Source organism: Lutjanus erythropterus, chromosome 20, assembly GCF_056507025.1.
Source record: "Lutjanus erythropterus isolate fLutEry1 chromosome 20, fLutEry1.hap2, whole genome shotgun sequence".
Classification (NCBI taxonomy): domain Eukaryota; kingdom Metazoa; phylum Chordata; class Actinopteri; order Lutjaniformes; family Lutjanidae; genus Lutjanus; species Lutjanus erythropterus.
The window spans coordinates 920,047-934,568 of NC_139336.1; the positions used below are offsets into that span (position 1 = coordinate 920,047).

At 38.1% G+C, this 14,522-nt stretch overlaps 1 protein-coding gene across 2 annotated transcripts; it reads left to right on the top strand.

Annotated features, from left to right (window-relative positions):
• The first annotated feature begins 518 nt into the window (after nucleotides 1-518).
• On the top strand, nucleotides 519-11,503 carry LOC146307958 (chondroitin sulfate synthase 3-like). 2 transcript variants are annotated; one of them, XM_084746302.1, is made up of 4 exons: nucleotides 519-1,668; nucleotides 3,122-3,405; nucleotides 8,597-9,013; nucleotides 9,335-11,503. In XM_084746302.1, exons 1-4 carry the CDS (start codon nucleotides 1,104-1,106, stop codon nucleotides 10,160-10,162), a joined length of 2,094 nt encoding a protein of 697 aa, XP_084602428.1. In that variant the 5' UTR covers nucleotides 519-1,103; the 3' UTR covers nucleotides 10,163-11,503. The 2 variants fall into 2 exon arrangements, with proteins under 2 accessions (XP_084602428.1, XP_084602427.1); XM_084746301.1 differs by having other exon boundaries at nucleotides 8,597-11,503.
• Nucleotides 11,504-14,522: the final 3,019 nt, after the last annotated feature.

Sequence of the window (14,522 nt, forward strand, 5' to 3'; positions counted from 1 at the left end):
TTTTATTTTGAAGGCTAATTATCCACCAGCAGCTCTTCTTGTTTTCAAGTTGCCCTCATGACTGGGACACCTCCGACGGGGGGGGGGGGGGGTCCGGCAGTCTTTATGTTACAGAATGAAAGTTTTCTACACGCAGATTTTGGGGACTGGCCTGTAAGCACCACACTTGTTGCAAAATTCTGAAAAGAGCTGTCCAGAATTTTCGCCACTTGGATAAAAATGAACAAGCTCCTGCTGCCGGAAGTCTCCTTTTCATGAGATCAACTTCAAAACAAGAGGGGCTGCTGGTGGATAATTAGCCTTCAAAATAAAAGCACCAACGTCGAGTTTATCAGAAGAATTATCTTTACATAAGATCTTGAACATATTTTATATTTGAATTCCGTTTTAACTAATTCGTTTTAGTAGGAATGTACGGGCGTTTCAATTCTTGAGTCCTGCAGATTACGAGAAAATACGCTTTTATTCTGAAAAATTCAAACCCGACTGGAAGTCCTCATGCTCTTTATAACGGAACACAGATATTACATGATGACAAGTAATCTGTTGCTAATGTGGGGAGAAACTGTAAAGCCGCGGAGAAAATGTCATAAAAACAACCGTCTAAAACGTCAGTGTTAAAGTTGACGGTGAGTCAGGAGCAACAATCCAGTTGTTACTGTTGGAACGACGACAACATTGGCTTGTTAGTGAGATTATCGGAGTGTTTGGCTAAGCTAAACCCTAACATAGAAATGCACAGTTGTGGCCGTATGACCATGGCTAATAATAAAAAGCCAGCGGGACACCTCTCTGCAGTCGGGGCATTTGAAAGATTCAACGCGGTTTACAGACGGAATGGAACTCGGCTACGTGTACCCTGGTACGGTTTGAGAACCAGTTTCAAACGGGACGGGCGCTCTTTGAGGATGACACAAATGTCTTCTTAGTCCCATGAATCATGCTATCAGGGGTGGAAAGTGAATTTTTCCACATCGACTAGGACAGCTATAAGGCTCTACAGAGATTGCATGGACATACACGTCAGCACCTCCTCAGACAACGGCACCATTCATACACACTCCATCCACCGCGGAGGTCAACTCCTCCGAGGGTAAACGGCAATGGCTCCGAAATCAAGGAGACCATGGACGACCGTTATTTTCGGCGTCTTTCTCGGTTTCACTGCGTCCTCTTGGCTCATTGTACCCCAGGTTCTAGAAAGTAAAAGGAAAAAATCTCAGGTGTGCTTGTACTACAGTGACTCCTCCGTCGGTAAAAGTCCTGACATCCTCGGGAACCCTGGGATTATCAAACACCGGGAGAGCCTGCATTTCAATCAGGAGGAGGACAGAGGAAACAGTAGCGGACACACCGGGAAACCCATAAGCAGACCAAACAATTTCCTTTATGTCGGCGTCATGACCGCCAAAAAATACCTGCGCTCTCGCGCCGTGGCTGCGTACAAGACGTGGGTGAGTTCCATACCTGGGAAAGTGGAGTTCTTCTCCAGTGCAGGGTCCGACACGGTCCACGTGCCTGTCCCTGTCCCGGTGGTTTCGCTGACAGGTGTGGACGACTCCTATCCGCCACAGAAGAAATCATTCATGATGCTGAAGTACATCCATGACCACTACCTGGAGAAGTACGAGTGGTTCATGCGGGCAGATGATGATGTTTACATAAGAGGTAATTATTCTGTGAATAGTGAAACTGATGGCATATGTGCTGTGTGTCTATTATCGTATTTTTACTGTCAAACTTTATTTTTTCCATACATATTAAAAGGGGTAGTTCACCCCAAAATAAACATTTAGTCATTATCTACTGAACTTTATGCCAATTGAAAAACAGCAGAATTCATTCATTTTCTTTCATTCATTTTCTGTAACCGCTTATTCCGTAAGGGTCGCGGGCTGCTGGAGCCTATCCCAGCTGACATCGGGCGAGAGGCGGGGTTTACCCTGGACAAGTCACCAGTTCATCACAGGGCTGACAGACAACCACTCACACTCATATTCACACCTACGGGCAATTTAGAGTCACCAATTAACCTAGCATGTATGTCTTTGGACTGTGGGAGGAAGCCGGAGAACCCGGAGAGAACCCACGCAGACACGGGGAGAACATGCAAAAACAGCAGAAAAAAACCATAAGATGCCTCCATAGTGTTTGGCTGGTGTAATCCAAGTCTTCTAAAGCCCTAGCATGCCAAGTTGACTAAAAAAGTGTTACACTATGTTTTTAACCTGAATCTTCACTGTAGGTCCTTAGCTTGGAGCCTTAGAGCATTTTTTCCCCATTTGTTTTTATTAAATTTTTTTTACATTTGAAAACCACCATTCACTTATGTTGTTTAGGAGATTCTGCAACACTGTTTTCCTGTGAAATTGCTGCAGTGTTTTGTGGACCAAAACGATAAACCTGACCCGCAATCAGCATGATAGTTAGTAGATAGTGACTGAATTTTCGATTTTTATTTTTGGGTGAAGTATCTCTTTAATATCTGATCAACATTACCCCATACATAAAAAAAAGTATGACATGAGAAAAAAAACAATGCAACAGTATCACCCTTGGTGTGCTTTACATTCCTTTTAATTATTTCTGTGCCTTGTGTACTGGTGTGTTCCACAAAATCAGCTCTGCTTTTAAGATTGAAAACAACATTGTTTCATATTTAATTTACCTTTTAAGTTACCCCCCACCCAAAAAAAACCCCAAACATTTTTTTTATGTTGCCAGGAAGTAAGTTATTTCTTGATTTGTATGTGACTTGAGTAGGTTTATAATGTATATATGTATAATGTTAGAAGTTATGCTCACATCTGAAAAATATTTCACCACTGCACCAGAAATTTTTGGTGTGTATTAGTCCATGTGGTCTGGGGACTTGTATGTTTATTACTATATATTAAATAGTTTTTTGTGTTTTTTGTTACACTATTTTTTTTCTTATTATATACTGATGAGTTTGTTTCTCTTGCTTCATAGAATTAATACAAACCTTTTTTTGCAGAAAGACACATATACCAAGAAAAGTAAAATACCAAGAAAAGGATACATTTTCCATAAATTTCAGGCCGGAACGATTGTCCTATGAAAAACCCCATCTAATTTCTTCCTCTTTAACCTCTGCCAGGTGAGAAGCTGGAGTTATTTCTGCGGTCTCTGAACAGCAGTAAGCCCCTTTACCTTGGCCAGACAGGCCTGGGCATGGCTGAGGAGTTGGGCAGACTGGCCTTAGAGCCAGGAGAGAATTTTTGCATGGGGGGTCCAGGGATGATCTTCAGTAGAGAGGTGCTGCGCAGGATGGTCCCCCACATCAGCACCTGTTTGAGGGAGATGTACACCACCCATGAGGATGTGGAAGTGGGCCGCTGTGTGCGACGCTTTGGAGGAACACAGTGTGTGTGGTCTTATGAGGTATGGATTGAGTCAGTCTGACTCCTGTACTTTCACACTGTATTCAGTGACGGGGAGGTTGATCAGTTATGTGGGAATTCTGGTATAAATTATGATATATTACAACTTTTCACATGTATAATAACAGAATTTTCAAAGTATTTTTGTTTAGTAGAGATTTCATTAAATCAAACAACAAGGAAGACCTTTTTTTGTCAGATTCCCTCTAACTTGGTGACATAGACAATCATGGCAAAACCATTCCATTCCATATTAGGACTTTTAAGGGAATATTTTTCCATTTTGTGGCTTGTTGAGTAGTTTATGTGGGCTAGAAAAAAATACTGTGCTAGGTATATCATTAGAACATTAGGCAGACATTGCCTGCACCCTATTGCTGATACAGTAATAGATCTTTTCCTACTGTAATGTTAACAGTTGACAATTCCATTAGTAAACTACATCAAAAACCTGTGAGCATATCCAGTGAAATTTGATAGAAAGATGGGTCATCAATATCAGTATTAGAATCTTTATTAGACTTTATAAGTTTATTGCCAAGATCTGGTGTCATGTCATGACATCACAGTAAGAAAACTACTGTGGTTACATCCACTGAGCGGCTGAAAGATGACTGAGTGGCAGTGTTAGCAGTCACCTTGAATGCTGTGAAAACACAAAAAACACATCAAAAGAGAAAGAGCTGCTTTGTAATTGACTAAAGAGATTTATCATTTATATTACAGGTAACTAAGCCTTTCTTTCTACTATCACACATTGCATGTGAACATGTGTCTTTAATAATGTAATAGAATAAAAATATTTACACAGACTTGTCCACATTTGACCAAAATATCCTTTGCTGTCCTTGCCACTTCAATTAATAATAGTAATGTTAAAACCAAGTATCCAGCCTTTTGTATGCCAATCAGGTACATATAAATGTCAGGAAACTCGATTCTTGGCCACATGACAATGTCCATGGACTGCTGTTTTCCTGGTAAATTGTAAAGATCACTGAAGTGTCTAACTGACTTCTGTTGAAGCAGGCAATGGTTTGTTTTACTTGCGGTTTTGCAGTTTCTTCTGCTAAAACCAGCCATGTTGCTGGATGCTTTGCCACACAGTCTGATTGAGGGGGTGTGTTCCAGTAGGAAAGTGATGCCAATGCATGCCATCTAACACAGGGGTGCCAAAACTGGCCCGCCAGAGGGTTGAGTCCGGCCCGCGGGATGACTTTGCAAAGTGTGAAAATTACAGAGAAGACATTAATGTTAAGGTTGAAACCATTACTAGAGTAATTTGAGTAATTTGATTACTAAAATATGTTTAAATCCAAACAACTGTAAAGCACACTGTGTTTGGCATGTGGGGGTTATTAAAGACCAGAGTATTGATGAGTGCTGACATTTACATTTTGATGTAATTTATTATCACACGGCTGCAGCATCTCTCCTCTCTGCGTCAATGCAGCTCCTCCATACACACACGTACAGTACAGACACACAGAGGAGGTCAGTGTGATTCTCTGACCCTGTCTGTATCTGATCTGTTGACTTTCTTCATCAGCAGGATGTTTTATAAAGACAAAAAGACTAAACCTAACTCGCATTCTGGGTTTTTCCCTTCATATTAATCCACCCGCGATTCAGTTTTCACAGCAGCAGAGAAGCTGCGTGTGAAGGAGACTGTTGTTAATGATGGAGTTTATTACAACAGAAACTAACGTGATGGTTAATGACATCGACACCAACCAGATGCACTTATAAAATTAAACAACTGTATAAGGAGGCCTATACATAAAACAGGAGAGTCTGTGTTTCTCTGTGAGAAACTTTCAGATCTTCTCACAGCAGAGTGAACAGGTGAGGGAGGAGAGGAGGGCAGACTGATCACTAATCAATCACTGATACCGTCGTCCTCTCAGACTGATTAAAAAAAATAAAAATGCCAAAGTTGGTGAAACACTGCAGAGTGTAACATCATGCTGTTTACAGACAGTCTGCTGTCTGTAGTTTGTCAGAGAGACAGAGAGGGTCTTGTCTAGAAGGGAACCCTAGACCCGCGAAAGATCGCGCAAGTTTGATTATTTTAGTAGAAATAACAAACACAAATCTCGCGAGAGTTGTGCAAATAAAGAGTTACCTTCTAGACACGACTGTAAAAGGTGCACAGCTCAAAAACAGAAAATTATGTCGTGGTGCAGATGTTTTTAATGTGGCGGGCCATTATAAATAAAACACTATTCACTGATCCACAGAGAGTCACTGAAACACTGATCACTGACCTGCTGTGATGGAAAAAATACTCAGATTCTTTATTTAAGTAAAAACATTAATAGCACAAAAATACCTAATTACAATTTGAAAATCTTGTATGTTATTGTTTCCATTTTTGACAAATCAACATTTTTATTGCTTTTGTTGTACTTTAATGTATTCTTATTGTTATTTTTTGATGATTAAACACAGACCTGCAAACTCATAAGAGGAGAAAAAGGTGGCATGTTGGTAAACCAGTCCCCTGTCCTCTGGGGTTCTGGGAGCGTCTGTCCTGCTCCAGAAGAAAAGTGTTTTGATTTTAACATGTTAACAAAACATTCTGGTGAATGTTTCAGTTAAAAGAGTTAGTTCACTCTTCTGTTTGTGGTTCCTGCAGACATTATTACCTTTACTTTTACCTTTGTACCTGGGAAAAAAAAGAAAAAGTAAACTAAAAACAGTAAAAGTAAATCTACAGTAAAAGTAAAGTTACTTTACTGAGTAGTTTTACTTTAGCAATTTACTATTCTTCTTAAATAAAGCAAAAGTTTAGGTCCATGACTTACAGAAGTACAGCCCAAGTACAACCCAAATGCCATACATATGAAGAGATGTATTCAGATACTGGATTAAAGAAAAAAAAAAATTGGCTTTAGGTGAAAAAGTTATCCATTGACTCCACACTAGGGTTACCATTCTTAAACCTTCAGAACCACTAGGACATTCTGGCCACATAAATTCCATTAAATAATACCAACTCAAATGCCAGGTATAAAGTAATTTAGGCAAGGTGTGAAATGAAAAGCATTATAAGTAAGACTTTTCATTATCTCAAGCATAACAGGGAATGACATATTACGTTAGCTAGAGGATTGTCCCTCCTGGTAGCTTGTTTGTCTTCCAGCCTGCTCACTCATTCCTCCACCTCTGTGATACGAGAGATGAGGGAGGACAGCTTCTTGTCCACAGAGCACAGAGATTGGCGAATTTCTTTCCTCTAACATCTTACTCAGCATCCTGTGAATCTGAGCCATGTTGTGCTCAATGGGCTTGCTAGCTGCAGAGTCCTTGCTGGCTGTAGCATCCTTGCTAGCTGCAGGGTCTATGCTAATGGCTGCTCCCTCGGCCTCAGCAGAGCTCATTGACACATGGAATTGAGTTTGTGTTGCTGAGCGAAGTTTTCTTTGTTCTATATTACTACCAGCAGATGAACCTCTCAAGTCTTCTGACATTTTTCTGTTTCAGATAACCCTTAACATAAATTAAACCTGTACATAAAACGATGAAAGCAAAATATAATAAGCATGAAATAAGCATGTGTTTCGTATCTTATAAATGATTAATGATTAATCAATTGTTAACAGTTTCAACTGTTGGTTAAGGAAGATTCACAAAATTTGCAACCCTAGTTTGGAGAAGTGACTGTGACATCAGTGGTTAAAAGTAACTAATACTCTGAGAAGTTTCTGTGATGAATGCTTTGTACTTTTACTTATGTATATTTCTAACAACAGTACTTTTACTTGTAATTTAGTAATCTTTTAGCAATGTGACAGTACTTGTAGCTGAGTACAGACTTTCAGTACTCTTACAAACACTGCTTACCACAAGTAGCCTATAATAATAATAAATATAATTATAGATTTTGTAGTTTTTGTTTCTCAAAATGATCTACAGTGGTGTTTAGTCTCTAACTTGTTAAAGCTAAATTCTAATGAGATGTGACCTACGACCAGTTCATCAAAGTTTCTAAAAGTGCAGTGAGGACACAGATCGTCTCATCTATCTGTTAGCAGTTAACTGTTAAGAGACTCCAGTCTGCAGTGTAGTTCACTTCATTGGCTTCATAAACCAAACTGTAGAGTTTTTATATCATGTCAGCACTTCTTGTGTCTGTATTCACACATTCCGTCTGTCTCTCTCCTGCTGCAAGTCCAAGTATCGGTCCTGTCCCTGAAGATAGAAAAAGCTACTGCTGTCATCTTTAGTGACAACCCACTTGATTAGAGAGGGTCAGAGTAGGCACTTTTTAGCCAAAAGTAAAGGAATTGTTAACAGAGATTTGCCATTCCTATCAAGAAATTATCAGACAAATGGTGCAACAAACAAAACAAAGGAGTCAATGAGAACGGTTTGCTGGTAACCTCCTGAAGTACAGAATAAACCTTTTAAAACAGGTTTGAACTGTTGGGGAACATTTTCTGGAGGTAGATAGGTGTATAATAAATCCTGTGAAAAGTTAAGGTTTTTAAAGTTTTGCTCAAATATAGAAATAGAAGTGCATTTCAAAAAGATCCCATTGGTCCAGTCGGAAGATCTAAATGTTATCCCCAGATCATACTCCCACAACAGCTTCAGGGAATCATACACAGATGAGTCAGATTGACATAGCAGACTATAAAACTTTGAAATTGCACCCTTGGAAGACCTGGTTCTGACTTCCTTTTAATGATCAACATGTTTCCAGATCTCGCCTGTTAATGTGGCATGTACACTGTAGAGCTAGTAGAGCTAATGGCCAAACCTATGATAACAAAATCCAAGTTGCAATAAAAAAGTATTAGTAAGTTCTACTTTTTTAAAAATTGAAAGTATTTGAAGCTAATAGACATTTTTAACTATTTAAAGCTACCACAAGGAGTTTATAACTGGTTTTGAAAGAGTGTCACATTAATACTGATGATGCCTCTATATGACCTACATAAGTAAACAAGACTATGTAGTAAGGTTTTTTTTTTTTTTTTGCTATTTGATTGTGATTTCAACAACTAAATATTTTTCAGTCAATAAAATAAGCTCAATGTGCAGTAAATCTGTAGTGAAAAGAACATCTTGATTAAAAGCACAGTTATTTGACAGTAATGAAGGTGAAAATGGTACAATAAGTTGAGAGTTGGTGTTGTTAGTACTGATACTCAAATGCCATCCATGCTCTTATCATCTTTCCACAGATGCAGCAGCTCTTCTATGAGAACTATGAACACAACAAGAAAGGTTTCATTGAAGAACTTCATAGCAGCAAGATCAACAATGCCATTACACTCCACCCAAACAAGAAGCCTGCCTACCAGTACCGGCTCCACAGTTTCATGCTGAGCCGTGAGATCTCAAGGCTTCGTTACCGCACCATCCTGCTCCATCGTGAAGGCCTGATTATGAGTTACCTCAGTGATACAGAAGTGCTGTGGGAGGATCAACAGCTAGGTTCCCCACCTTCCTACATGCTCTATCAGCCCACTGACAGAAATGATGTAATTGAGTGGGATTTCCTGACTGGCCGCCATATATATTCAGCCGTTGAGAACAAGATGGCCCGGCAAAGCCTTGGGAACTCGTTTCGTACTGCACTAGAAGACATTATACTCCAGGTGATGGAAATGATTAATGAGAATTCGAAAGCGCGTGGCCGTGTTATTGAATTTAAAGAGATTCAGTATGGCTACTACAGGGTAAATCCATTGCATGGTGCAGAATACATCTTAGACTTATTGCTTCTGTATAAGAAACACAAGGGACGCAAAATAACAGTGCCTGTGAGGCGGCATGCTTACCTTCAGCAGTCCTTTAGCCGACCCTTCTTTACTGAAACTGAAGAATTAGATGTGGCTGAACTTGTGGCTGCTATCAACTCTGAATCCCAATCCTTGTCTTTCCTATCTAACTCTCTGAAGTTCTTGTCACCTTTTCAGGTCTATGAATCAACAAGAGAAATGTGGGAGCAAAGCCAGAGAAAGGTCAACATCCTTGTCCCATTGTCAGGTCGTTACGACACCTTTGTCCGCTTTATGGAGAACTTTGAGAGAGTGTGTTTGATACCCAAACAAAATGTTAAACTCTCTGTCATTCTGGTGGACAGTGAGAGCAATCAGAACAGAGGAAAACACATTCAGTTAATCAAAGAATACTACAGGAAGTATCCCAAAGCTGACCTGTCCGTAATCCCCATGACAGGCAATTTTTCACGAGGACTGGCTCTGGAGCTGGGCTCATCACAGCTTGAGAATGACACTCTACTCTTCTTCTGTGATGTTGATCTTATTTTTAATGGTGATGCTTTGCAGCGCTGCAGAGATAATGCTGCACAAAGCAGACAGGCCTATTTTCCTGTTGTTTTTAGTCAATACAACCCCAAGATAGTGTATTCTGAGAAAGCCCCAAAAGAAAACAAATTTGTGCTTACCAAGAAAAGTGGTTTCTGGAGAGATTATGGTTTTGGAATCACCTGTGTTTTCAAAAGTGATTTACTAAAAGCTGGAGGTTTTGACACCTCAATCCTAGGCTGGGGATTGGAAGATGTAGACTTGTTCACAAAAGTTATTAAATCTGGTTTAAAAGTGTTACGCAGTCAAGAACCAGGAATTGTCCACATGTATCATCCTGTCCACTGCAACACGAGTCTTGAGCAAAAACAACACAAAATGTGCCTTGGGTCAAGAGCAAGCACGTTTGCATCGACAGTGCAGTTAGCAGAGCTGTGGCTGGAGAAACACGTAGGGTATAACAGAACTTCATCCTGACATTTCCATCCTGCCACACATACAAGCTCACCTCAGTTCTGCTTAAATACAGACAGTGATGGGCTGTGTGTGTAGTAGTGGGATTGTGGATCAGAGGTCTTTGAAGGCTGGTAAATTCTATCAAGGAAGGACCTGAAAATATCCAAAACAGAGATGAATTCAACTAATTAAGACCACACAGGATCTAAATCCAAACTGACCTGGCAGCAGGTAAACCCAATTTTGAGGGGATCGAGAGGAAATAGTACAGTAACAGGACCAAGTCGAGGATTGCTACACAGCATTCACTGGAAGCCTGCACAGACGAGTCTGGGGAACTGGGGAAACCAATGACTAAGTACAAAATGGTTGTCTCTTGGGTCATTGACATTGTAGTGTTCACTTCAGAATTTCAGATTTATTGATTTATTTTTTACTGTGCCAGTGATACAAATATATATGATTTCAATTAATTTATAATGGCTTGAAATACAAATAAAGGGGATAGGTTATACCCAAAATTCTGCTTTAATATGTTGCAGGGTTCAGCAGCGGCAGAATCACTGCTTGTAACTCAGTTAACCAGTGAAGTGAATACTGGAATGGATGGTTGCTGTGCCATGAGCAGCATTGTCTGCTGCATCACACAGTCTGTACGTGTGCTTGTGTTTGACCAGCTTCAATGCACTACCTTAATATAACTTAAACTCCCAGTGAATTTTAAGAAATTCTCACCTGGAGACCTGAAACCTAGGCTGTATGGTTACTGTCCTGTCCGATTCCTGTGTGCGCTTGTACCTACGTTGTTATGTTACTGAGCCTGCTGTTTAGCTATTTCTCTGATATCCCATGTCCCAACTGTTGTCTCTTATTTTAAGAGAGCTATAGTTTGTTTTTGCCTTGTTTTTATTAATGCCAAACTATGAGGATTGAGCAATTTACTGCTGTCCTGAATGTGCTTCCTGACATTAATGGAAATGTAACTCTAGAGCAGTCATTCCCAAAGACTGGGTTGTGACCCACAGGTGGGTTACAGGAGATTTTATTTGGGCCACCAAATAAATAAAAGGCAATGGAAGGAATTCTGCAAAATTTAAGATATTTATCTGCAGCAAACCTTTTATAAAGTATTTAAAATGTGTATATTGTTTTAATGATGAGCAAAAGAATACAAGAGCCTGTAAATCTGCCTTAATGAACTTATTCTGGCTCATTTATGAAGTAGGCTTAAATGTCCTATATTGTACAAACAAAAAAAGTTGAGAAACTCAAAATTTCAAGGCAACTAACCTCATTAGTGTTTTCCCCCAACTTAAAGTTTTAAGTTTTAAAAAACTTTTACCAACTAATAATATTTTGTTGAGATATAGAAAGAGATAAGAGAGAGATATAGAAAAACCCCAAGGGTTGTATTTCAAAATTTGCTGCGTAAACTTGTTGAAGTGAAAGTGAATGCTAGTTATTACTTTAATATTTTCAATAAAAAAACATTACATTTTCAAGCATCCAAATAATAACAAATCATTTTCCCAGCTCATTTTGATTATTTTTTTCTAAAATTCACAAATTCAAGTATACCCAAAGAAAAAAACAAAGTAAATTATCTCAGATAGGTTGTTTGACTCAAAACTCAAAAATCTATTACAGTAAGTTGCCTTGAAATTTTGAGGTGTCTCAATTTTTTTAGGTTTGTTTTCTTGATGATGTATTTATTTCTTATTTATGATGTATTTAACTGTATATGCAAGATAAAATAACGTGATGCAGAAATGGCGCTTAAAATTGTCAGGAATGTTAATTTATGCACAAATTCACTCCTTCCAAGATTCACGATGGTTTGTATGGTTTGTCATTTTTAAAAAGCGGGTCCCCAGAAAAAAATAAGTTTGGGAAACACTGCTCTAGAGGGCTGCTAATAGGACAAGGTTATCGTGATAACAGTGTTTGCCTCAAAGTCTTTGTAAACTATAAGCAGATGTTTGACAGTGGAGTTGAAAAGTTACAAAACTGGTCAGACACAGCCCCGCCTAAAATTGTCAGACACAATGTTGGAAGAGTGTAGAGGAAGGGGATTTCAGGCGCTACAATTTCCAACACAAAGCTTCACCTTAGTCTAGTATTTGCATTTTAATTGGCTGACTGATGATGTAGCATGTCATGTTATTAAAATGTTAGGTCCTCTCTGGTCCTGTTGCTTCCTGACAGTCACTTTTGGACAGACCTGACACCTGTAGTGATTTTTAGACTTGGAATCATGGTTGACTTGAAAGTTTGGACCCAAGAACTGGTTTGAGTAGTGTGAGTTCCTCTGATGTTACATTCAGATAGACTCAGATAGAATGTCTTGTTTTTTTGTGTCATTCATTTCTTCTGTATCTTCAAAAGGACATTGTTGAGCTAAGTAAATGATATGCTTTTAGCCATTATTCATCGGCTTCTCCTGAACTGTAATTAATCGCCATTATTCAAGTTTTTTCTTACTGCCGTAGTTATTGTAACATTTACACTTCTGCCTCAGGACCATATCTTACCACCTGGTGTGGTGCAGCCTTTTCCTTTAATTGATATGGTACCCACTATTTATAGTGAGACGGAATAATCAAACAAGGAACACTGCTTTGAATTAGCCTTGTTCTAACAGAAGGGCATTGCTGGTACCATGGCAAAAATCAAAAATTATTAATTTAACAGGAAAATGTTTTTCTTGTAACATTTATTATGAGAAACTGAGCAAATAAATACCTTTTTTGTCATGAGTACAGCAGCTGTTTTCAGACCTCTCAATCGTACACTTATTTATTCAGCAATGCAAATAGATAAATAAGTAAATAGGATCAACATACTTCTTTAAATTATGGTTGGTGAATGAAACTTAAAAAAGAACTGAAAGCTCTATAGTGAGTTACACAGATTCACAGCACTAGAATTCATAAACATTTTTTGTTACATTTACTTAGGAAAGTGCATGATAACATGATAACAAGAAAACAAAATATTTATCTCATAATTATGACACCCAGCTATTGTAATAAAATTTCTCGGAATTCTGATGTACTACATCATAATATCAGGTATGTTTTTTGTTACTAATGTAAATTTGACTCTGAAGGATCATTTGCATAGATTCTGTCAAGAGTAAGTCAAAGGGTTTATTACCCAAGCATAATGGCTTTTAAGTCTGCTAGCAATAACAACTGCTATAGTAGCAACTGAGAATTTATAAGAAATGTTTAAATACGTATATTTGGTCAATGTGTCAATTATTTTATAAGCTGTCTGTCTTTGCTTTTATTCTAAATAAAAAGTTGAATTGGTATAACTATTATTGCATTAATATGTGATCCTATGTGATGTAATATCTGAAATATGCTTTGTTTTGGTAATCAAATATTGATTGAAGTTCCTATTATGCATGACAAATAGTAATGTAATTTACAATAATGGTAAGCATAATGTTAATATATAAAATGAAAACAAATAAGCAAAACAAAGAACCAATTAAAAAAATAATAATTAAAATGGGCTGACCTGTGCTAATAAGGGACAGGACGGGTAGGGTTCAGACAGAATTTTTTGGGCTTGGGCATTTTCAGGTCTGATTTAAGTTCTACAGTATATATAGTGCACAATACAACACTGAGAAGCTGGACTTTGTCACTGCCTCTGCACTGTTGTCACAGTAGTCTTTTGTTTTCAGATTTTTAAGTAGCATTAGCAAAATTAGCATTTTTTATTAGGCAGACTGGCTAATTAATTCAAAATTAATTTTAAAATTACATTGTTGAAGTTGTGAAGTAATTTAACATTTAAAAATAGCTATTTGTTATGTGTAGCTATTTATTAATCTAATCAAAAATTGATACAATTATTATACATATATTTGTAAATATTATTATTACTATATCTCTAACGAGAGCAGGAGTGGGCAATTATTTTTCATGAGAAATTGATCAGGCTGCCATGGGCCAGACACAAATGATAAAAGGTCCTAATAATGGCCAAATCTCTAAAATGTAATGGTCTCAAATGTTCTATGTAGGGCATTTCTACTGTTGGTCACCCTAACTGAATAGCTGTGTTGAATTATGGGCTAATATTTCATTGGCAATGTCCAAAACTTGATGTTTTACAGTATTCCATCCATGCCACATACAGGTTGCAATGATAGGAGCAGCAAAATGGATGTACAGCATTGAGTGAAATTAAAGTTACAGTTAAGGTACAGTTCATTATCATCACCAATAAAGACAGCACTGGCCTCTTTCAGAATAAAGGTTTGATAATGATTTAATGGTAAGCAAAATACTGTTCACTGTCTTGATTTTTAATATTTTGGTATTTCCATGATGGCCTTGGGCCACATGAAACCTTTCAGTGGGTT

Coding starts and splice junctions, on each gene's coding strand:
- LOC146307958 (XM_084746301.1), top strand. CDS start 1,104: ATGGCTCCGAAATCAAGGAGACCATGGACGACCGTTATTTTCGGCGTC. Junction 1,669..3,121: donor TGATGATGTTTACATAAGAG/GTAATTATTCTG, acceptor AACCTCTGCCAG/GTGAGAAGCTGGAGTTATTT. Junction 3,406..8,596: donor AGTGTGTGTGGTCTTATGAG/GTATGGATTGAG, acceptor ATCTTTCCACAG/ATGCAGCAGCTCTTCTATGA.